Below are 24,126 nucleotides of genomic sequence, written 5' to 3'. Positions count from 1 at the left end.
TCGGGCCTGCCATCGTCACCTCTTAGGGAGATAGGTAGCAATGGGAAAGCTTTGGAAACTTAAAAGTGCTTCCCAAATGTAAGACGCTAAGCATGTTCCTGGAGTAGTTGACTCACATTTAAGCTTCATGAGGGCAGGGGTTCTGTTCTGTTTTATTCTCTGCTGTATACCCGAAGCCTAGAATAGTCAGTGGCAAATGGGAAGTGCTCAAAAAATATTTATTGAATAACTAAATAAATTAATAAATTCAAGGTGTTTCCATCTCCTTGCTACTGGAGTCTCGTGGGGCCACTGAAAGGCAAACTGGGGGCCGTAATCCACAATTTAATTCTACAAAGAGATGGGATTGAGGAACAGAGTATTATGGGTTCAGTCAGAAATATAATACAAAAAAGTTAGGTTCCTGGTCTAAGGAATGAAGTCACAGGGTATGAGCAAGGGGCCTGGGGAACAGGAAGAAAGACAGCGTGATACTAAGTCAAGCAGCCCCCAGCATTCCCCATCTACTTCCTGTCTATCGGGGTGTGTAGGCCTCCCCGTAAATGTTCATTCTGCAGGATTCCCAGTTACTCCTCCCATGACCTCAGTGACCACCAACAAACGCCTACACTTACAGAATGTATTTATACAACAGTTGAAGTCAGAGTGTCTGGCTTTGAACCTCATCTCCATCACTTACTAGCTGTAAGAACATGGCAGACTATTTAACCACCTTTTGCCTTAATGTCCTCATCCACAAAATAGAAATAAGAGAATGCCTACCTCAGAGACTGGTGAGGAGGATTAAATGCATTAATATGTGTTAAGTGCCTACAACAGAGCCCGCCTCTGGTAAATGTTCACCCTGACTGTCATTATAGCTCTACCATCTTTCTTGAGCTTTGCACTCATTTTAACCGCTACTTTCCAGGCCATTACCCACTGAATGTCTTGCAGACACATCAAATTTAACACAGATTAAACTGAATTAATTTTTGCAATCCCCTCCAAAACCACCCACTATATTCATGCCTCAGTTAATGGCATCACCGTCATGCCATCTTCCAAACTAGAAACTAAGGATTCAAACCTAACTTCTCCTTCTTCCTCGTGCTCTTCATCAAATTATTTACCAAAATCTGTTATGTTTTGCCTTACACTACATTCTCTATTGTCAATTGCTTGATTCAGGCCCTCACTTCTCTTATCTGGGACTTTCGTGAAAGTTTTCTCTGGTCTTACAGCTACTTACTATTCGCCATGGTAATCTATGCTGTGGTTAGACAGTTGACATGTTTATCTCCAGCTTAAAGACTTGTAGGTTCCTCACTCAGCCTTTCTCAATCAGGATTTTGAGAGAGAATGAAGCCCTGGTCTCCTAAAGCATCCATTGTATGAATTAACCTCTCTCCTACGCATCTAGAATGGTGTGGGTTATGCTCTATCCTTGGGAAAATTGATAAAACAAATACTGTTCTGGGGGTTCAGATAAGGAACCCTGGTCTAGAGTCCAGGTCAATTTGCTTAACACATGAAACACTTCACTATCTGGCCCTAATCTTCACCCCCAGTCTTATTTTTGTTGTTCTTACCCCCAAACTCCCTGTGGATGTTAAACTTCTCAAAGCCTCCACCCACTGACTGTTGGCATTCAGTACACCCAGGACCAGCACATTCAATTCCTTCTACCTGAACGCACATCAGCCTTTGCAAATAGAAAGAATGATTAGCTTCCGAGCTTCAGTTAAAATGTTAGTTCTCTGGAAAACTTTGACTTCTCCAAATAGAGTTAGTTGTGTTCTTTGAGTGACCACCGTACCTTGATCACACCTGCATGATATTGCAATAATTTCTTTATATAGTTTCCCTCTCTAGAAAGTGAGTTCCCTGAGGAAAGGGAAAAAACTAACTCGTTTGTATTCCTAACGTCATTCCTGGCACACAAAAGGCATTATTATATGTGTTTTACTAATAGGAAGGAAAGAAGGAAGGAAGGAAGGAAGGAAGGAAGGAAGGAAGGAAGGAAGGAAGGAAGGAAGGAAGGAAGGAAAGAAGGAAGGAAAGAAAGGCAGGCATCCTGACCTATCCATCTACTCCTGGACATCTCTTGAACTTGATAATCTTGCTGTCAATGCTAGATGCACTATATTTAATAGCAGATGCTTCAGACCTCAGATCACGTTGCACTCATGATCCCTCCAGGGTTAAGAGTAAATTTCTAGCCACTGCACAATGGTTATCACTCTATTAAATGGAGGATGCCTGCCATGGAAGAACAGCTACCATCACAAAGGAGAAATACAATGGTCTCGGGTTAGAAAATAATTGAGGAAACACACATTTTTGCTTTCTATTATTAATTCTCTATTATTTTTTCCATCCTGCATTAATTATGGTCATAATGAAATTATCTATTTTGCCAGGAAGGGTTGTTTTAAAAGGAAAAAAAAATTCTCCATACATCTAAATTTTACTCCAAGAGAAGAGTTGATACACAAATAGATGATTTCACAAAGAAAAAAACCAATTGCGTTGTGGCAGTAATTACATTATGATTACAATAAATTCAACTCAAGTTGAAATGAATAAATAAAAAGAAATTATAAAGCCTTTGTCTCTTTGCATACTTAACTCATATAAACTGAGGATTTGATATCAGCATTAGTTATAATATTCCTTCTCACCCATAGCATTTTGTAGCCTCACATGGATATTTCTGTTCATTCTCCTAGAACAACTTCCAAAATTAAGGGATTTCAAATGAAAGATTAAGTGATATATGCTTAAAAGTAAAACCAGTGGTTCCTAATGGTCCATGATAATAGCCCCTACTATGCAAGAAGCTACTTAATTCCTCAGTGAGGCTCACATATCTAGCACTGAGCTGTTTTCTTAATCAAGTTATCCATTTATATGCAGAGTGGGACGGCCAGCATCATTGACGAGGGGTCCTGGATATACTGAAAATGTGGTTTAACTAACAACAACAAACAACACATAGTGTGTCCACGTAGCTGGCTAAATCATACCTCCAGGGTAGATTCCTTCTGGTGGAGATTTGAATGAAAATTTTTCCAGTCTTCTTTTGCAGTTGCAATTTTGGCCTGGATACCATTCGCTTTCTCTTCGGTCAACAGAGTACTCAGAAGTTCTCCTTTGGATAGCATCATGTTTAGCTTGTGCTGTCCGTTTTCACTTTCTGATGAAAATTCCTAAAAAGAAAAAATGTAAGATTAGGCATAATAAAATGCTCTGTGCTTTAAAATACACTGATTTTTCTACTTATTTCTCAAAATCACAGAGAAACAATTAACAATTTTTATTTTATATATTAAGTGACTAAGATTCTTTTATCCTATCTGCACACTGGGAATAAGGATCCTATGCACATGATATGGTTCCTGTGAAAATTAAATGACAAACTCTGCTTACAGTGCTCAGGCAAAATACTTGTCAGGGCTTTTATTATTTCCTAACGCCATATTAATATGTAAAAATAGCATGCATTTATATGAATGGACTAGTTTGTCTTCATATACAATAGTTGTCCCAAACAGGGATCTATCTGAAATTTGAGTTCTTTAGCTAAACTTTAATATGCTCATAAAACGATTTACAGGAACCTTTTTAATCCACTTAAGTTCCATTACTAGAATTAATAACGCTCTCACCTGTATTTTCTGAAGACTTGTTGAAACTTCACTAATATTTTGAGGTATATCAAAACATTTGGCGGTAGTGATTTTTGCATTAACCAACCACTGCTGGAAATCCTTGAAGGCTCTTCGAAATCTTTGCTGTAAAATCTGTTCTTTATTCTGACAGCTTTTGGATGCTTGCAAACACAGACTAAAACCATGATTTGAAACATTGAATGGAAGGGAGAAAAAAAGACAAAGGAGATTAAAATAATGTTTGATAGAATCAACAATTCTTAGAGTAGGCACTTGTCACTTAGTAATGTATTTAATGATTAATTTAGATTAATATTGAAATCACATCTTCAAATAAACAAACCTCTAGCTTTTTATTTGTATGAAAATAGTTTGAGTACCAATAAGGTCCATGCTTACCAATTATATTCTTTAATCAAGCCAGTAACTTTCCCACTGTATGTACTCAGATCTCGGGAAAATCGACACAGTTCATTCAGCTGGCACTTGAGATCCTCTGTTTTAGGCTCTGCTTTTTGTAGAGCTTCCAGTATTTCCTATTAGGAAATAACAAGACAGAGGAGAAAGCATTTAAATTGGGAAATTTCCACATCTTTATACTATACATGCATAAATCATATTATAACTTATTAGTGAGGGAAGAGCCAACACAGGGGGTCAGTAAAGAAATGAGGCCTGTTTTCAGGACACCCCATGCCAAGTATGAGCATTTGACTAATTTATATCCTTTTCTAGACTTGGATAGGCACTCCTGCTGGAAACGTTGCCAAGTAGTGGAATGATCAAGTGGTCAAATACCTTAAAGTAGAATTAGAAAACAACAACAACAAAAAATAGTCTAAATTCTTTAAAAATAGTCTGACTAGGCCACCAGAAGATATGTATGTTATTTAAAGATAATGAGAAATCATTTCAAAGTAAAGCAATGCTTATTTTGGTTGAGAGAGAGTGAGAGAGAGACTGATTTTATGTGGTATATACAATTAACTTTCACATTAGAAATTCTTATAATCCACAAGTCTGATTTAAGTAGTAATTCATTCCCGTCATAGTTTCGTTCATACAGTCATCAAATACTTGCTAAACGTCTGCCATGTGTCCCTCATTTTGCTGGATTTAGGGACTACCAAAATGATTAAAAGTATGATTCTTGTATTTGAAAACCTCATAATAAAATGGGTAAGAGCGACATGTGAAAAATTAAAATTCTGTGAATATTTAATCCAAAATAAAGCCTTGAGCCTTGGCAAGTACACTTCTGAAATCAAGGCTATGGTCCACTGAATTACACAAGGATGGTCATAAAAAGCAAATGAGATCATTGATGTCAAATACTTGCACAATTCTTTACACACTAAGCGCCTAATAAGTGAAATCAGCAGGTAGGTAAACGACTCCCAAATATTTCAATGGGACTGTGTAGATAATGGTATCACCAAGGTGAAAAATAATAATAATTATAAATAATTAAAGAGGAGGGAAAAGAAGGTGAATAACTACTCAGAGAGCTGTTGCTGTTACTATTTTTATTCCCAGAGATATTTATCAAGACATGGCCTAGATTTGTAGGAAAACCACACCTCTCAACAAACCCGGTCTGTGTTGCATTCCTCATGCTAGTAAATGGCACCACTGTTCCCCCACTGTACTGAATCAGAAAACTGAGCATCCCTGGGCCTCACCCATTTCCCGTCTCACTTTAGCAAGAGATACAGAGGTGTGCTCTATTCTTGTCTTAGATAGCTCTTTTAAGCAGTTACCTCTGCACCTTGACTCTTACAGCCCCCATCATCTTTGTCATTTCTTTGTAGAACAGCACCATATCCTCTCAATTTGAATCCTGTTTCTCTAGTTTTCTCTCCTGTGTGTTCTCATTCCTCCATAATTTTGTATCTTGGGGCTGTTCCCCCACCTCACAGATCCGGTCAATTTGTAACCATACCTCTAGACGCAGCTCAGATGATGACTTCCCTAAGGATTTTCTGCCCTCTTTCCCCGCTCCCAGTGACTTTACACTTCAGGACACACAGCACCTAGTTGGTACTCATTGTAGTCTAGTGTTCCCACTGTTTTTGAACTTGTTGGTCTTTCCACCTAGACTGTGACTGAGAAGAAGGATGGTGTTCTCTTGGCTTTAAAGTTCTTAATTTAGCTTAGTGTCAGGGGGTAGGGGTATCTAAAATATTTTTTATTTACAAAATTCATAAATAATACTTAGAAAGTTTCTCTCTGAAACGCCAAATGTTAAACTAATAACTACTGTTTTACATCATACTGAATCTTTTATTTAAGGTAGAACATTTTAAGAACCAAAGAAACTTATCATGTACTAAAGAAGTAAATTTAAAAAAAACCCCAGAGATTTATATATTTATAAATTAGGTGCTATCAAAAATGAAAAGCTTTGACCAAAATTTTACACTAAAAAAAAAAAAAAAATTCTATAACTTTATTGTAAATCAAAGCATATTATTAGAATCTTTCATCATATAAATATCAGGTTATATACTTTTGTTTCAGTTAAGTCCTAGAACACATTTTTTTTTTCTTTAGAGGTTATGCAGGTTAAGAAAATTGCTAAATTTTCCACACTAATAGCCCATATTCGGAGACAGGAGCTTTGTAAACACAGTGAACAAAATTTTTTGCAACATGATTTCACATAATTTATAGATACTGAATTATAGGTTTTTAAAAATTCTTTATAGATTTTTAAAAATTTTTCTTGAGTATCGGTATTTAATTGCAGAAGAGAAAGTAAACACTAGTGAAGGCTGATGATTATAATGATTATCAATGACAAGCCTCTCCTAACAGTGAAACAAGCCACAAGAACCCTGGCAAATCCATTATTCTGTAAAACTTTTCCTATGCATTCATTGTAATTGAAGAATTATCTCCATTTAAAAAAAAAATTAAATTTCCCAGCTTTATTGAGATAGAATTGACACATTGTTGTGAGTTTCAAGTATATGATATGTCGTGTTGATTTGGTACATTTCTATATTGCAAAATGATTATCATGACCAAAGCATTAACTAACACCTTTATCCTGTCAAATAATTACCATTTCTTTTTTTTTCATGATCGCCACTTTTAGGTAAAATAACATTATTCGGAATAAGAGAAAATCTAAGTGTTTGGAGGTTATGTAGTATATTGCCATCAAAAGAATTAGCACTGGAGCCAAATCTGGAAATAGATCTAAGCCGGGGGGTCATCTTTGAATTGTCAGTACAGTTAAACACTTCAATTTACTTTTGCACTATCATGTGCCTTTTTGTAGGCCTCTCCTATTATTTTCACTAATAGTATCAATATAAAAAATGATGATAGCTCAGAATAGTAATATAATTTAAATAGCACCACATCTTTCTTTTGAAACAATTCACTCATATTTATGATAGGGAAAGGAAGGGAAACAAAAAAAGGACTAAAACGTTCTAACTGATTTTTTTTGACATCCGAGTGAATAATATTGACCACATGAAACAATTACCATCTTCCTTGTCCCAGATTTACAGAACCGCTTTCTACACTTTATTCTAGTGCTTAAGCCTAAAGGACAGGCTGGGCATCAGAAAAAAAAACAAAAAAAAACCTAGAAACATTATAAATAAAGTAGCATAAATAGATGATTATAAAACGTTCTTTTGTGGTGTGCTATATTTGTTTCAAATACGTGATTTAAAACAAGACAATGTTGGAAATACTACAAGATTTTCCTACTGGCTGGAGCTATTTTGAAATGTTTCTAACATAAATAGAAACAGAGAAGTTTACTAAAACTTCCTTTTAAGGACATTCACGACTCAGAGCATTATTAAACTGCAAATACCGAGTCTTTCCAAGATACCATTTAACAGTAAAGAAAGAAAGATAATTTTAAGCTGCTGCCTGTTCTTCACTACCCCTTTTATGCTTTCTTTTCCTTTCATTCTGAAAGAGCTGCCATTAGTTAAAAAAAAAAAAAAAAAAAAAAAATGTCCGAAGGCAACGCATGAGCATGACATTGGAGTTCTGAGAACGGGTTAATTCAAGCACAGCTGTCAAAACTACATCGGCGAATTAACCCTGGTGAAAACTATTAATTGTGATTACCAAATGTTTCTTTCAAAGCTATAAATTCAATCACTAAATTGTTGGAAATAATTCACTGGCAGGAAAACAGCTACGACTCTGGTCTATTTATGCCTGCCTCTACCCACAGGCCATTTTGCTCAGACTGAATGGCTGAATACAATATTACAAACTCTTACACCGTTAAGAATGAAAGTCGAATGCTTCCACTAACAATAACTGTTTTTTTTGTGGTAAACAATAACTTCTTCTCTCCTCTGTCTTTCTTTTGATAACTTGATATATGAGACAAGGAAACAGATCAGATTAATTAGAAATACTTATTTCTTCTGAGAACAAATGTGGGTTTTTTTTTAGTTAGCAAGGATTCTTTTTAGCACCAAGGAGAACCAAACACAAATTTCAGCATAACCACCAATAGAAAACAGGAAGCCAACTTACTCGTCCCTTCTGCCAGCATTCCACTATCTCCTTATCTGTGTTCTTGCCTTCCAGGAGACTTAACTGCTGAGCCCACGTTGTCAGAAGGGTACTGAACTGTTCCAGGGCCTGCTCGAGTTGGGCCACTTGGCCTGAGAACTCCTGCTCCGACAGGGCCATTTGGCTAACCAGGGCCTGCAAACTGGTCTGCGTTTGGAATACGCTGTCTTCCCACTGCTTCCAGTCGGCACGCAGGGCCTGCATCTCCGTATCCATGAGCTCACTCCCACTGGCAGTTGTGTTCTGTTTCACTGCAGGGGCCAGCGACTCCACTCTGCTTAGGCGGCTTGCTCCAATCTCTCTGGAATCCATCAGCTCCTGTAATGGAATATCACCATGGTAACCGAGGAGGCGGTGAGTCACAGCAAGTTTCCAAATGTGTACAGAGGGGGACCCTGTCCTGCTATGAAGTTTTAGCAAGCGTGCCCCAGGGAACCAGAATCAATGTGCCCGCCCACCCCTAAGTTATAATGACAGAGAATTGCCATCCCGAGAGCCCAGGCTTGTGGCAAAAGCAGCTGAGGAATCCGCAGCATCCTGAAAAAGACAAAACAGGTTTCCTGAAATCAGGCATTGTTTGAATATGTGAAACTGTTTTGATAGTGCCAGTGGTGTATTCCTCCTAGAAATATGCAAATCCATAGTTCTCCCTAAATTTATGGGCAAATGGGCAAGGATTGCGGCAGGGCTGTGCTCTCCTCTTGGTCTCTCCCCCCTTTTCACCATCGTCCACAAGATGGTAGTTTTCAATCACACCTCCATTCTACTGGGAATCATGCCAAATTGCCACAACGAAAGCATAAGCCCCGCTCAATTTCAAATATTTCACTTCCTTAAGTAGACATCTTTACAGTAACTAAAATGAATAATTCACAGACATGCTTAATCAAAAGTTCAAAGTCATTACTAACCTTTAGACCGGGTTCATTTATTTCTATTACTTTTACTTTTTTAAAAGCTCACTAGAAATTTAACAATTTAGCTATAACGTTTTTGGCTTAACACACACAAATACTCTAAAGGACAAGATACAATTACAAAGTGTTGCTAATTAGGTAAAATAGGAGCATTTCTTTGACATTAGATTTCTTTACTGAAATTTCTCTCACTGAGTTTATCATCTGGTATTTATATATTTATATAATCTATTGCTCCAGACAGGATTTTATTAATAATACAAAATTATGACTTCACTCCTGGATTAAATACCAGGGAAAGATGATTATTAGGAAAAAACTTCAAAAAATATATCAATTACAAATTAATAGGTATAGAAAAAATCGGGGTATGAAGCATGCTTACTAAATTATGTTAAACATAAATTATCTTGACTATTCTATATAATATAGTTCACATTTTATTAGATTAGCTTGAAACAAATATATCTTATACCATTACATACAAGAGAGTCACATTTTAGTACAGATCATTTAGAAGTATTTAGTTAAATAGTAGTCCAAATAGTTAGCATTTTATATACATATTCACACTTTCCTCAGCAGCAGGATTCTAAAAACCTTCCTGATTTATCAGTGCCTAGCGTAAGCAGTGACTTGATGAAGAAAAATCAAAACTTTTAAAAAAGAGCTATGTCTATTAGATTTAAATGCTTATAATTTGCTTTTATGGGTGATTTCCAATTTGGAGTTCAGAGAATATTAACTGTCAAAACTCCGTTTTCCAATATACTCTCTAATGCACGATCCTAGTTTTCTTTGGCATGAAAATGGGGCATTTCATTATTTGTGATCACTGACTACACTCATCCCGATTTTAAATAAGGACAACATCATTGTAAAGTGCTTTGAAATAACTTTGACATGTTTTTTCCTTGTCGTGTATGTAAATTCTTTAACATACGATATGCACATTCCACATATGTACACACATACCCATACATATTTGGCTTTGAAGTTGACTATTCTCGGTGGTCACCCCTGGGGATCCTCGGCAGGGATGACACTGAAGGGTAGAGGAGGTGCTTATTTATTTCCTCCATGGCTGCTCTTCACCCACACACAACCTCCAGTCAGGCCTGCCCTGGACTTCTGAGAGGTTTCTCTTTTTCCTTCTCAAATTCCAATTTCTTTCTGCCAGCAACTTCTACATGTCCTACATATTTTTAAAGTATTTTATAAATGTATTTAAAAAAAAGAGCATTTGGCAACCCAGGCAGCAACCTTGAAAAGGAATGATCTTATCTCCTAACATTGTGATTTTAAACCATTAGTCCCTCCTTGCTGTCTCCTGTCCCACCCTACTCCAAATCCCTGTGATCCGGTCTCTCACCTCTCCTGGCTGTGGAAATGGCAATCTGTGGTTGCCAAACAGCCTAACCGCCAAGTTCAGTGGTCATTCTTTGATTCCTCTTAATGACTGCCCCTTGCTGCTTCTCTGATGGTGACCCCTCCTCCGCCAGGGGCTTTGGTAGAACCCCACCTTCCTGGTCCTCCTCTTGTTACTATTTCTCCTCTCTTTTTTCCCTCTCCCTTTCAAATCCTCTTTTATGGCCCCTTAAATATGGATAGTTTTGGTCCTGTACCCATTGTTCTGTCTGCTTTACAGATAGGTCTTGCTGTCATTCGCTCTGGTGGCTTCAACTACAAATGATTCAAAAACTGATCAGTCCACCTCTCTGTCTTCAATCCAGCTTCCTAACCTGAAATTCAGACTTGAACATTCAATAGCTTCCTAGATACCACTACCTGGCCAGTTCAAACTCCACAGTTCACAACTGAATTCCTCATCTTTCGTCCTCTGTAATCCAGCTCCTCTGCCTGTACTTGTTTTACGCAGATGGACAAAGGCTTATTGACTCTAGGTAACATCTTAACCATCACCCTTGACTTTTCGCACATTGTTGCTCCATAGCCAATTAAATCACTCATTTACCAAATCCATTGAATTTTCTCATTGAATGTGTTCTATGTGTCAAGCATGATAATAAATGTTTGATGTGTGTGATCTAATGTAGTCCTCAAAACTACTTTATGAGGCAGGTACTATGGTTATTATTATTTTGACAATTAAGAAGTTGAAGCTTGAGGACATCAAGTGAGTTGCCCAAAGACACAGCTAAAGAATCAGTAGAGGCAGGATGCAGGGCTGCGTTTTTTATTCAAATGCCTGAACTCTAAAAGTCTAGTGAGCTGTCATGACACTTAGTATATTATTTTATAAACATCGTTTTGTGCACCATCGTTCCCTAATACATGGTGAGTTCCCTGACAGATGCACAGCACTGGCAAAAGGAATGAATGGATGGATGAATAAATTAAAATATTACTGAGAAATGTGTCAAAGAAGTATCTTGAAGTGGCACACAGATAATAAAAACTTTAAAAAGTGCCTTTATGTGATGATCTCATGACCTCGTGGTCATGGTAAGATTTAAATATGATAAGCACTTAGAAGTAAATATTCAAAAATGTAGTTATTACAGTTAACATCAACTATCGTTTTTATGATTTTTACGTTCTGATCTCTGGGGATCAGAACACAATTTCAGTCTCAAATTCTTGACCTCAGTTACACTCTTGACACCCAACATTTCCTCATCTAAAACAACCACTGAGGATTTCATCATTAATTTTTAGATAAAAATCTATTATTTCCCATGGTGGGTGGATTATTGCAATGTACTATTCAAGCAATTCGAAATAACTAGAAGACACTAAGATCTCCAACTTTCTCAGTGGTGTGAACGTCTATGCTTTAAGTTGCCCTTATAGGCGATAATTTTAATTTCCTTTAAAGTATTATGTTCCATTATGCTGTTATACTATTGGCTAGGAAAGCAGAATAAAACATCTGGCAGTATGTTTCTAAGTTATCTTTCAAAAATGTTTAACTAAGTTACTATATAGACTTATTTTTCACTGTGCTGGAAAACAGTATTGGTTTTGTCAGCCCATCAAGATGGTATATATTTTGTAGTCACGCGACAGCAATAAGCACATTGGCATGCAGAAGCACACGTGGACAGCGTTCCAATAAAATGTTTTCAATTCCTATTTTTCCTCTTGCTTATGTTTAGAAATCATGAGGTGCAAGGTAATAAACACCAGCAAATAGAAAACAGGTCAGAAACATTTTCAGTAACAGAATCTTATCCATAGAATCTTTATCACAGGTATGTCAGACTCAAGAACCAATGAAATACTGAGCTTATAATAGCTGTTCTTTTCCTGACCTTAATTTTAGTCAGTTTTTTCTGGGCGGCTGATGAATCTCCAGACATGTCTGACCACCGGTGAAGTTCTTCCTTTGCTGAATGGAGCCAATCTGTGAATTCTTGGACTGCATCTAAATACATTAGATGGTCCTTCACAATCTCTTCCACTTTCCTCATTTTCTCCTAGTGAATAAAGGAAAAACTACTTTAACAGGAGTCGCTATTGAGAATATGAAATCAGATAAGACAATAAGTATGATATGGGTCTCTTAATGATTTCAGAAAATTTCATACTTACTCTTAGATTTTCTGTATGTTTAATATCTTTAAAAATATCAAATCTTAGACTGAAAGACTTTGAGGAAACAACCAATTTTCCTGTAATTGTACTTTTGTCTAGCTTTGCATAAAAATCTATGCTTAATGAATGTTGAATAACATCCTCACTAATCATCCACTTAATAATAATTATGACAATAATGATTCTTATTATGTAAGAATTTATTTGTGTTGGTTTTGTTGTAAAGCATTCTGCTCAGCATGCTAAATGCATTTGCTCCTTTCACCCTCACAACAGTTCCATGATGTAGCTACTATTATTATCACAATTTTATAGGAAAGGACACTTACAGAGATTACAGAGGTTAAATGTGCCCAAAGTCACACACCGAAAAAGTTTCCAAACCAGAACTCAGATTTAGGTCCTTTTGACTCCAGAGTCATAGCTCTTAATCATTACCAAAATAAAAATTAAGATTGCAGAAAGAGAAAAATTCATGGGCATCCATAGGTTAGAAATTATCTTTACATAAAATTTGTCCATGAAATGTACAAATAGTTTTAGAGCAGCCAACTCCCCAATAATTCAACCTATAGTGTCCTCTTTACCTGAGCCTTGAAGATTTTTCTTTAATATAAAGCACTAACCTTGGCAACTGTCATTATATCATTAAACTGTGTTTTCAGTTCCTCTTGAGCTGTTTCCTTGAAAGACTCATCCTCGGTCTTCTGGTAGAGCTCCCTGGATTTAGCGCTGAGGCGGTGCAGGGCTCTGGCATGATCTTCTCCCTCAGATACGATGGACTGAAAGTGGTCCAGGAGGGAAAACTTCTCTTTCAGGCCTGGTTGCAGTTTCAAGGGATGTTCTACTTTTCGATCCACTGATTCCATCCACTGCTCCAACTGGTTTTTCCACTCTAGGTAGTCATTCCATTGGCTAATCACAGACTCTAAAGTGCTAGAATTAATGTCACATATTATAAAAGTAAGTTATTTTGACATCTCTAGTGAAAACCAAATGAGGAAATTGCATCCATGTAAGCTATCCTATTAAATGCTATTGTAATTGGTGAAACAGTGCTTTTAAGTGCAAGGAGAAACACTACTTCTCTGACCCACAACACATGCTCTTCAAATGAAAGTGAGTCTATGTCAAAATTTAAGGAAGATGTTGCAGGCATATACGCATCTGGAGATTTGTCTTCCAAATGCTAATTGTCCTAAAGAAACAGGCAAATTTATATGTTATGTTGTTAAGAATTAGCACTGGAGCATCAATTAAATTTTGTTCAATGTATATCAGTTCTTAATTTTCTTGGGCTCAGTTTATCTTATTAAAGTTAGATGCAATTATTTGACAGGAATTTAAAATTTAGGGTATTCTTCCTGGGTAAATAATATCATTCGATTGATTTTCAGTTAGGGATGGATATCTATCTATCATCTATCTATCTATCTATCTATCTATCTATCTATCTATCTATCTATCATCTATCTATCTATATACACACATATATATACACACACACAATATAAAATGTTTAGTGTTAAATATATGAAGGAATGAATGCTTAATGTATTTATAAGAAATATAGTCACAGATATAATAGTCAAGTAAATAGCTCTCCTGATAGTCAAGTAAAAGGCTCTCCAGGCTGGCATTTTCACATTTTAAAGCATTCAGCTTTACAAACTATTCTTTTTTTTCAATTGAACAAAAAATAATTTTTTTATAAAAACTATTAATAGATACCTAAATACAATATGGTTTTTAAAATGAATCATGTGTATATAATTGTATTCATAAAGGTGAGTACACCAATCAAAAGCTATACAACATTAACAGCAAATCTGAATACAAAGATATTCCTCTGAATTTCATGTTTTACTGAGCATCAAAACCCACCAATCTTTTTGTCCTTTTCTCGTACATTAGTCTGTATCCACATTCTCTGCATCTGATTAGATCCCTGGATTTTATTTCATTTTCTGTGTGACATTCTCCACAGATATGTATCATTGGCTGCTGCTTTGGGGGTTGCATATCCTGGGTATCCATTGTTTGTCCCCACTTAGCACGGACAAACTCATCACACACGGCCCTTCCAGATTGCAGCTCATTGTTGTTACAAACTGTTCTAGACTCATCTTCAGCAACCCCTCCTAGCCTCCTTTGCATAAAATCCTATGATCCTGGAGTTATATCTGCAGGAAACGTACTTTTGGCATTTGCTCAAATTCTCTTTTGCATCCATAGAAAGCTCATCATACACGCCTGAAGGCTTATCCTTTCCTCAGAGAATTTTCTAGAAAGTCCAAATCAAGCTCACCTCCCCATTAGCCACCCAGGCCCTGTGTTCTTCTACAGTCCCACAGTGTCTTAGTAACACCATCTGAGTCAGAGAGTTTCTGGAATGTACCCTACCCTCCCTGCTGAGCACTTAGAGGGCAAAACATACTTTGTTTTGTTTCATTGTTTTAGCCCAACGATTTGAACACTGCTACTGCTCAATATGTAGTTGTCAATTTTAAAGTCTTGCTGAAGAGGAGAATCAAAGATTTGAATCTACTTTTTATATTTCATATTTTATTCCAACATCTGAAAAATATTCACCCATATTCCTGCTCACTTATGAAGCTGGCCTATTGCCCAGCATTGGGAAGTTTGGTCTGTCATATAGAAAATAGAACCATAAGATCTGATTTTTTTTTTTCTTTACTGATATGAGTTATTACCAAGATTCAACGTCCTGCTGACTTTGGCAGTCACTCTGTGAGCTCCATATTAAAGAAGAAAATAAAACCACCTTCCAAATTTTAGTTGAAACCATGGTTCATTGTTTACATTGCAGTGGGTAATTGCAGCGTGTTTTGTTTTGCTCTGTGATGAACTTTAATCTTTTATTTATCTATTATTTATTATGATCATATTGAGCACACACTTTTTTGGTGATCTAACCTTCAGAATATGGCTCCTGGAATGTAATTTAATACTGTTCTGACTGAAGGTCATTAGGCTAACAAGCCAGCCAGATTATTTGTGGATGCTCTAAGAAGAGGGAGGGAGATGAAAATCTTCAACTCACAAATGTAGCAGCAACACTGATACCTGGTATAACAATCAGTGTCTTCTCTACATTCTCATCAGGTGCCGTGCTTCCCTACACGGGCTCTACAGGGGCTCAATAGGCATCTTGGGTGGGCTGACTGTTCCATGTGTGAGAAGGTCCCATGCACTGAAGGAGGTTAGCTCTCTTGGCCTCCATGGGATGCCCCCATCCCTGTGATAATCGAAAACTCCCACACATTGCCACAACCCAATGTGGGTGATATTATTACTTTGGGTTGAGAAAAAGATTTATACTTAAGCTCAACAGCTGCCAACAACTTAATTTCCCTTTAAAAAGCAAAAACATTTTCAAGTTATTAAAGACCATATATCCTTGCTTTGATGAATTGAAAGGAGTGTTTTACTGAGCTCATGTTGTGTGAAAGATCCCATGAAAGATATTAGGGGAGATGTAAATCTCTCTCTCTCTCTCTCTCTCTCTCTCTCTCTCTCTCTCTCTCTCTCTCTCTCACACACACACACACACACACACACACACACACACCAAGGAAACAAACAAACAAAACCAGTCTGCCGTTACAAAGACAGGCATGCATGCAATTAGCTAACATCATACGCTTGATAACTCTACCACAGGATACCCTCAGCACTGCTCCATCATTTTACTGAGCCACCTGGTGTCATTTAGACAAAGGAACACTAAAAATACGCTTTGTACCTCTGAGCACGGACGGAGGAGCTCATGATGTTAGCCCACACATCCGTCAGGGTCTGCAGCTGAGCCTGAATCGCCTTCTGGCCTTCTGTGGTGCTGCTTCTCAAGGCCTGTTCCCCTTTGCCGATGGCCATATTCAACTTAACTTCCCCTTCACCTTTCATCAGAAGAATATCCTACGAAGGAAGAGTGAACATGTGTCAGGAGAAATATTAAAGCCTTCGGATATTTTTGAAAACAGTTATGTTTCCCATGAGAATCAAGGTAGGGAATACCTTCCTCACCTTAAAATGAGAACAGCAACAACCACAAACTCTAGACCTTACTGCAATATAATACTTGACTTAAATATTAGGTATCCGAGAGGCCAGAAGTCAAAGATTAACTCCAATTTAAATTTTTGTAAAATTTTGGGTCACTAGCCTAGACATTGTAACTACTCAAATTTAGTTTCAGAGTAGAAAGAAATTAGTTTGAAAATGAGGATGCACTTGTTGAAAATCTATAGTTCCCTAATTTTCATTGCCTAGCTAATTCTTGTCTTTCAAGGTTCCCTTCAGCGACTATCGTCTGTGTAGGTGGTCTCCTTTGCGCTTTCAACACACCTCTGTTTGCTTCAATTACGGCCCCTACATACATGTCACACTGCAACTAACAACTTACAGGTTCGTCTTTCCCACTGATTTGCACTCCTAGAAAGCAAGGATTATTTTTTATCTTTACATGCCCAGCAGCTTACATAGTGCTTGGAGTAAAGGAGGTATTTATTTCATAACATTTGCTGAATATTTACTAAATAAAATTAAAGAAAATATTTTAAAAGTATTAAAACAAAAATATTCCTCTACAAAGGGGGAAAATGACCACTCTAAATCCTTTTTGCCCAGTTTCTCCATTTTGTTCACCTAACCCTCATTTGGAGGCCCATGGAATGATCACGCGCCAACTCAAACACTTGTGAATCTCAGGAAATTAGTCTTCGGAAACTGTCGGTGTCTAGCCAGTGCCACGCGTACCTGTATTTGCACCAGCCGTTTTTCCAAGATGTCTTTGCTTCCAATCGTGCTCTCTGCACAGGACAGTTTTTCTTGAGCGTCTTTCACCCAGGACCACATGCTCTGCAGGGCTTCCTCCAGCGCTTCGTGCTCCTGCAGGGCCAGCTGGCAGCTGCGGAGTTTCTCTTTGGTCATTCTGAGTAAGTTCTGGTAGTTCGTGAGCAGCTGGGAGCACAGGCGCCCTTCTTTCCCAGCACCGTGGCCTTCTTCACTGAGAAGCTGCCCTCTCTGGGAAAGCTTATCGAGAGACTCTCTAAAGAAAACAGAAAAAAAAAAAAAAAAAAATTAACTCCGACAGTCTGGAGCTCAGGGGAGGGCGTGACAAATGGTTGTTGACATTGGAGCAGTAACCAGACAAGAGCTCACAGCTGACATGCCTTGAAAATGAAGATCCCGGATTGCACCGGCCACCCGATTTTCTTAGGTTTCCCCAAATGTAGTCAACATACATCTGGGGATATGATTCACTCCGTGCTGTGCCTGGATCCAAGCCCAGTGTATTATTACCAGGAATTCACCTCAGAGAACGGCCCAGGCCTGCCTCTCCAGGCTTTCTCCAGCATCTCTCCATTCCTAGTTAATGCTCTCATCATGAACAGCTCGCTGAAGTTTCCCTGACACTCTGCTGTTTTATACACACGCAGAGGGTCCTCCTTTGTGAAAACCCTTCTGCTCACCCCCACTTCTTCCCTAGCTGCCCCTCAAGCTCAGTGCAGGTGTCACATCCCTGGGCAGCATCGTGGTGACTCCGGGGAGGGTGGAGAGCACAGGTCTCCTCTGTGTACCTTCTGCCCTGGATTGCTCTGCCACCTCCTACACCCTGCCTGTCTGTCTCAATGCACAAGGCTTTCGCTTTCTAGAAGCCTTTTGATTACATTCATCTCATGTCCCCAGGACTGAACACAATGTTTGGCAGAGATAAAATGCAAAAAAAAACAAAAACAAAAAAAAAACTTTTAAAAAGGCAATTTTATGAGTGCTTATTAAGGGTGTCCTTATACCTCAGGTTCCTTGCTCATCTCAGGTTGGAGTTATGTTAATCAGCTCAAGTGAAAATGTAATTCTGTGTGCCTGGGTTGGTTTCATCCTGTTTTACAGGTTCTGAATTCAGATCAGCACATCTATCAGAAATTGTCCGGGATACCAGAAGGGAAGGTGCAGATGTCCGAACACAAACTGTGGTGAGTACTAAGAAAAGGATGGGAAGTCTGTCTCCTTCAATGCCTCAATTCTTTTTTCTGAGCAGTGACTATGTAAATAGCATCCTACACAGCTTTTGTGAGATATGTAACACTTATACAATGTCATATACTCTAAAACACACTTTTTATTCTTGTAATCTGGTGAGACAACAAAGTGGCTTAAACAATAATGTGAGTTAAATAATAATTCAAGACAACAGATATCACTTGTTACAAGAAGAATTGCTTAATAGATGATAAATATTCAAGAATTCTCAAGTCTTGGGTACTTTAAAAAATATATATAGGGGATTCTCCCCAAGATATGTGAAGTACTGGAAATATGATGATGAAAACAAAAAACGAATAAATCAACAAACAAACAAAAACAAAACTATAGAGGACTGGGAGGAGCAAACAAGTGACAGAAGCAGCCAGATCGAAGGAACCTGGGAGCAAACACACTTAAGGACTCTTAGCATCTGGTCCTGGAATATTAGAGAGTAACAGCTCATGAAGAATATGTAAAGTCATTTAAAAAATTTGGAAGGAAGAAAGAAGTAAGTCTGGCCATGTTATGTTGTAGCTAGACAAAAGTCAAGGTTTTAAAAGTAAATAAAGTATAGTATAACTTTAAGAAAAGTATATTGTTAGAATAATGCTTTTCTGTTAATGCAGCAAATATTTTCTATTTTTGTGGCACTATAGCGGACAATGGTGATATAAAGATGCTAATGACCCAATGGCCCCTGGCCCTGAGAAACTCACCATAGGGGGTGGGGGGCATAGAGTCAACACAACATTTATCCCATGGTAAGAGCTCACAGAGGTGGGACCAAACCATTCCAGGGCAATTTTATAATAGTCATCAAACTAGCACACCAACAATACTTTTCAGTGTGGGTTCTGTTTGTGCATTCGCTTACAGGTTTGTTTTTAAAGAGAAGGACTACTCAGCATGTCTGACCAGACAGAGGACTTGGAGGAAACGGGATGAGTGTAATCTGAATTAGGCAATTTTTACTCAGTTGATCAATGTTGCTCATTTCTCTGATTAAGCAGGCCAGCAGTTAGCCTTGCAGCTTCACACATGAGTGCATCTGCTCCTTAAGAGGACAGTTACGGAGTTGTGGGTCAAATTGGAAAGTGTTCCATCTTGCAATGGAAGAGTTCCAATGAAGCAAACTGAAAATGCCAGGGGTGGAGCATGAATTTAGGGAGCAAAGCCCTGGAGGTCAGGCCAGAGAACTTGGCCTGGGAAAGAAGCCAGAATCATTTGCTCAGTTGGGAAGCAATGAAGAGACACATATTCCAGTGGAGAAGAGGAACTTCCAAGACAGTTGGGGCTTAATAGTCACACCTTCTTTTTCACTAAGAATATTATGAGGATGAGGTAGATTGTAAATAGGACTGGAGGGCGGTGTGTACTTGTATAAAGATTACACAGAAATTGGGATCTACGGCATTATTTTTGTAAACGAAGAGTATCTTTTAATCACCTATATCCTTATAATAACCTCTGATCATTGTTATCATCACCATCATCACCATCACAACGCTTAAAGACTAATATCAAGAAATATAGGAAATTAGTGGCCTGTCCAATCTGTTGAGCAAAGGAAGGAGGAAACGGGATGCAGACCAGCTCCTTCCTTCTATGCCTATGCTCTCTCCAGAATACCGCATTGCTATCGAAAATACGGCACAATCACTTGTATTCTAGACATTCAAGGATAGAAACATACACAACTACCAACAACTAACCAGCCAACCCACTAACAACCAAACCCAATAAGTAACCAACTAGACAAACATAAACTAGTTTGGAGGGAAAGGACCATTCCGTTTCAGCACCGTACCTGGCAGCCAGTAGTTCTCCCAGAAACATTTCAACTTTATGGACTTCATTTTTCTTCTCAGGAATGTGCTGTTTACTCTCTCCTAAGTTTTCTGTACTGAACCTTTCCTCCATTTCACGGATCCATAAGTTCAGTTTTCTGTGCTGATCCTCAAAGCTAAAGTAAAGGAAAACACCTTAGAGAAATGCTTATGGGCTCATTGTAATAAATAAATTCTAATATCTGAGGTCACAATATCTATGGCATTTAAGAGCGCATGAATTTTCAAGTATGGAAGAAAACTCTACAAGAAGCCCAGTGAATTTTCACTTATTTCAGTAACGAAATGACAAGTCATGGAAATTTCTCTTGAGATCCAAGCCAAAAAGAATCTCCCTTTCTTGGAGAATTCATTACCTGGTCATCAATCATGGATGGTAATTACCAGCAAGATTCCCATGTCAACACGTACTTGACTTTGGGTCTTAACTACAAAGACCCCGAATTGGGGCCCACGGATAAGTGAGGCTGTGGAAGCGCTGGGAGAAAAAGGGAAAGTCATCTCTATGCCTTTGCATCCTATGGGATTTGAATACGGGACAGGGTCTCTAAGTTTGGAAAACCGGGGAAGTTCTCTGAGAAATATGGACAAGAGTCAGGCAAATTATTCCAGCACCAGAGAGTTGTTTGGGTTATAATGACATCTTTTTCCTTCCTAGTAATGAGTTTCGTTTTCTCTTTCTAATTTGATAGTCAGCCATGTTGACATAGTTTCCTGATTGTAATCTTGATTCACATGTATCCAATAGGTGCTTTTTGCCATGAAATGATCCAGCAGAAGTAGACAAAAGGAAAAGACTTAGATAACTTAAAACCTGGGTGTCAGAGCTCTAATAGCTTGATTTAGTTCAATACACCAAAAAAAAAAAAAAAAAAAGCATGCATTTATGTCATTTACAATGACTAGCAGTGAATGTAATTCCTTTCTTTTTCTATGTAGAAAATACAGTAAAATGATATCATCAGGGTCCAAGCAATCAATCATTGTCCTCGTATGAACTGGTACTTAAAGTCAAAGCTTATTATACTTTAAACTCACACTTTCAAAGATTATTCGTTTATTCACAATGGCTCTTTTCTCTCGGTCTTTGAAAACATATTCCGTGCATGATGAAATCGACCCATATCAAAACAACCTACCTCCCAAGTTCTAAAGCACAGTCTTGAAGAGCCTGTTTGTCTTTAAGGCATTGTTTCAGAAATGCTTGAAACTCTTCATTAGCTTTTGTAATTTGTTCCTGAATGCTACTGACAATCTGTTTAGACAAATGTGCATACAAAGTTTGTCCTTCTTGAGTCACAGCATCAAGCTTGCTTTGCCCATCGCTGACTGAGTCCAAAACGTTCTGTTTCAGGAAATAAAGGTAATATAAAATATTTGCTATTATTCAGAGAGCCTGGTGCATGGGAACATTAATTACAATTCTGAGAGAGTAGAGCAAGAGAAGGAAAACAGAGTCTAAAGGAAGAAAGCCTTTAAGAAGCCTGGAGTGGGAATGAGGGTTACAATTGGATATACTGAAGGCTCATAATTGAGGACAGTGCCAGTCAGACATTGGAACCCCTGGGGACAAACTGTGAACATTGTCCGGCTGGAAAGGAGGATGTTCTCATCCAGGTCTTATTCTCAGTTTGTCCCCATTCTCCCCATATCAACCCAGTCCAAGCCTCAGCTCTTTACCTGGTGAGTGTGCCATCTTCTAACCACCTAACTGCCTGCCCTCTCCGCTCACCCACCCTGCACGTAATATCCTGACTTCAGATCCCTTCTTTTCTTGGTATGCACCTCTTCCTTGGAAGATCTTAAGCATGGGCATGGCTTCCACAGAGCAAAAGAACCCCAGAACTGCTGTTCTAGCATGGCCTCGTATCTGAGTTCCAGGTAGCACGTGCAATTGGTACTCAGACTTTTCTTGTGGAGTTCCACTGCATCTCAAGCCTTCAAGAGACACAATTCCACATCTGAATTCACCCTGGCTCCTGCAAAACTAGTTTCCTTTATCATAAGGATCTTCCTACCCTGACTGCTAATGTGTTATCTATTAATACACAATTGTCATCACCCATGAGGCCACAAAATCCTCATGTTCCCATTAATTTTTTAAAATTTATTTTTACAATACTTAGCACAGTGCTTTGCTCAGATTAGCTGCTTGAGAAATTTCGCCAAAACTCAATTTAAACCAGTCTTCCATTAATCATTTCTTAACTTCACTATGGCCTTCTCTACCCTGAATTCATACATTTTTCGTAATCAGTAAAACCCGTAACATCTATACTATCTATTGCTTTAATTTGAATATATCTGAGCTCCAAATTTAGACGACGGGCTATTAAAAAACTTGTGATGTCTTCTTTTAAAAACTCCTCCATCATAGTAACGTAAAATAGATGTAATTATTTATGCTTTCACTGCTATAGAAATTAAAGTTAACTTTAGTTTTGAGTAAGTTCCAAAGAATGACTAATAGGCTAAAAGAGAGAGAAAAGAGATCGAGAAATTCTGTAGCTATAACTTACTGTTTCAATTTCCTTTTCATGTTGCCTAGCTCCTTATGACTCAAGGAATTGAACTCTCATAAGGAAGAAGAAAAGTTTGAATAAAATAAGATTTGGAAAAACAGACGATTTAGGTCTGACTCAAATGGCAATTTGGAGAAGAAGAAAAAGCAATGCCAGCTTTGGTACCTGAAGGTCATGGAGCTTTGCCTCTAGGACTCTGCTGTCACCAGTTCGGTCTGATGATTCTTTTGCTGCTGCTTTTATTCCAGAAAACCACTCCTGGAATTCCTGCATAGACTCTTTTGAAAGTAAGGAAAATGAGAAATACATCCAAAAATATTGAATGAGCTCCCAGGACGACCACAGTGAATTAGTTCTGGCCTTTAGTCCATAGCAGCTTGCCTTACCGAATATTCCAAAAAGAAAATAATAATAATAATATAGACTATGACACAGCATGATCTACAACCATGACTATTCATGGTAGCACTGAGAAATTATCTTGGAGAAAAGACTGAAAAAGAAACTTGTATTCCTAAAAATGTCTGTTTTCCCCTTATGCTTCTTTCTTTTGGTAAAGAAAGATAATTAATTGCCTAAATATGTCAGAGTACAAGGGGAGAAAGGCTCTAGGGTGTTAAAGCCATTTTTGTGGCAAAGGAGGAATCATCTCCTCGGTCCACCAAGCTGACATAGAGTCATTATGCATCTACATCAGAGCACTGGCTCAGGCCTGTGGGACGTACAATTGGCAATTTCCTGTGTTATATGGCTGCTGTGTTTCCTGGCCTCTCCTAATATTCACACTTGCTGTCACTTCGTCATAGCACTGGATGTAATTTTGCACACAAATGAGCCATATGCAGACAATCTAGATGAAATTCAGAATTGTCAATAGTGGACTATTACTTTATTAGGGAGAAAGAGAAAAAATTCTGCTTAGGGAGAAAGCCCAAGCATAACACTTCTACTGCCCAAATCTTAGTGCACAAATGAATTTAAAGTGCTATTCTTCTGGAAAGTTTTGCAAACTTATGCT

At 38.0% G+C, this 24,126-nt stretch overlaps 1 protein-coding gene, 1 long non-coding RNA gene and 1 pseudogene across 21 annotated transcripts in view; 1 reads left to right on the top strand and 2 right to left on the bottom strand.

Moving 5' to 3' along the window:
• Positions 1-24,126, bottom strand: part of SYNE1 (spectrin repeat containing nuclear envelope protein 1) — a 414,622-nt gene that overhangs the window by 200,988 nt on the left and 189,508 nt on the right. For all 20 annotated transcript variants that reach the window (XM_088795370.1, XM_088795376.1, XM_088795381.1 and 17 more), the window contains 11 exons: positions 23,274-23,386; positions 21,726-21,931; positions 20,547-20,702; positions 17,468-17,759; positions 16,455-16,627; positions 13,315-13,624; positions 12,406-12,570; positions 8,175-8,531; positions 4,053-4,189; positions 3,651-3,828; positions 3,009-3,191 (listed from right to left, as the gene is read on the bottom strand). In XM_088795370.1, coding sequence (XP_088651496.1) covers positions 3,009-3,191; positions 3,651-3,828; positions 4,053-4,189; positions 8,175-8,531; positions 12,406-12,570; positions 13,315-13,624; positions 16,455-16,627; positions 17,468-17,759; positions 20,547-20,702; positions 21,726-21,931; positions 23,274-23,386 — 2,270 coding nt within the window. The remainder of the gene's footprint in view (positions 1-3,008; positions 3,192-3,650; positions 3,829-4,052; positions 4,190-8,174; positions 8,532-12,405; positions 12,571-13,314; positions 13,625-16,454; positions 16,628-17,467; positions 17,760-20,546; positions 20,703-21,725; positions 21,932-23,273; positions 23,387-24,126) is intronic.
• On the top strand, positions 8,431-23,273 carry LOC148758744 (uncharacterized). Its single transcript, XR_016020162.1, has 3 exons — positions 8,431-8,567; positions 18,605-18,687; positions 23,135-23,273. It is a non-coding gene; the product is annotated as an uncharacterized LOC148758744 (long non-coding RNA).
• On the bottom strand, positions 14,381-15,960 carry LOC141571915 (DNA-directed RNA polymerases I, II, and III subunit RPABC4 pseudogene; annotated as a pseudogene).

The sequence above is a fragment of the Rhinolophus sinicus genome, chromosome 2 (assembly GCF_057876585.1).
Source record: "Rhinolophus sinicus isolate RSI-liver-muscle chromosome 2, RSI-T2T, whole genome shotgun sequence".
NCBI lineage: Eukaryota > Metazoa > Chordata > Mammalia > Chiroptera > Rhinolophidae > Rhinolophus > Rhinolophus sinicus.
This window is presented reverse-complemented; position numbering and strand designations above follow the sequence as displayed.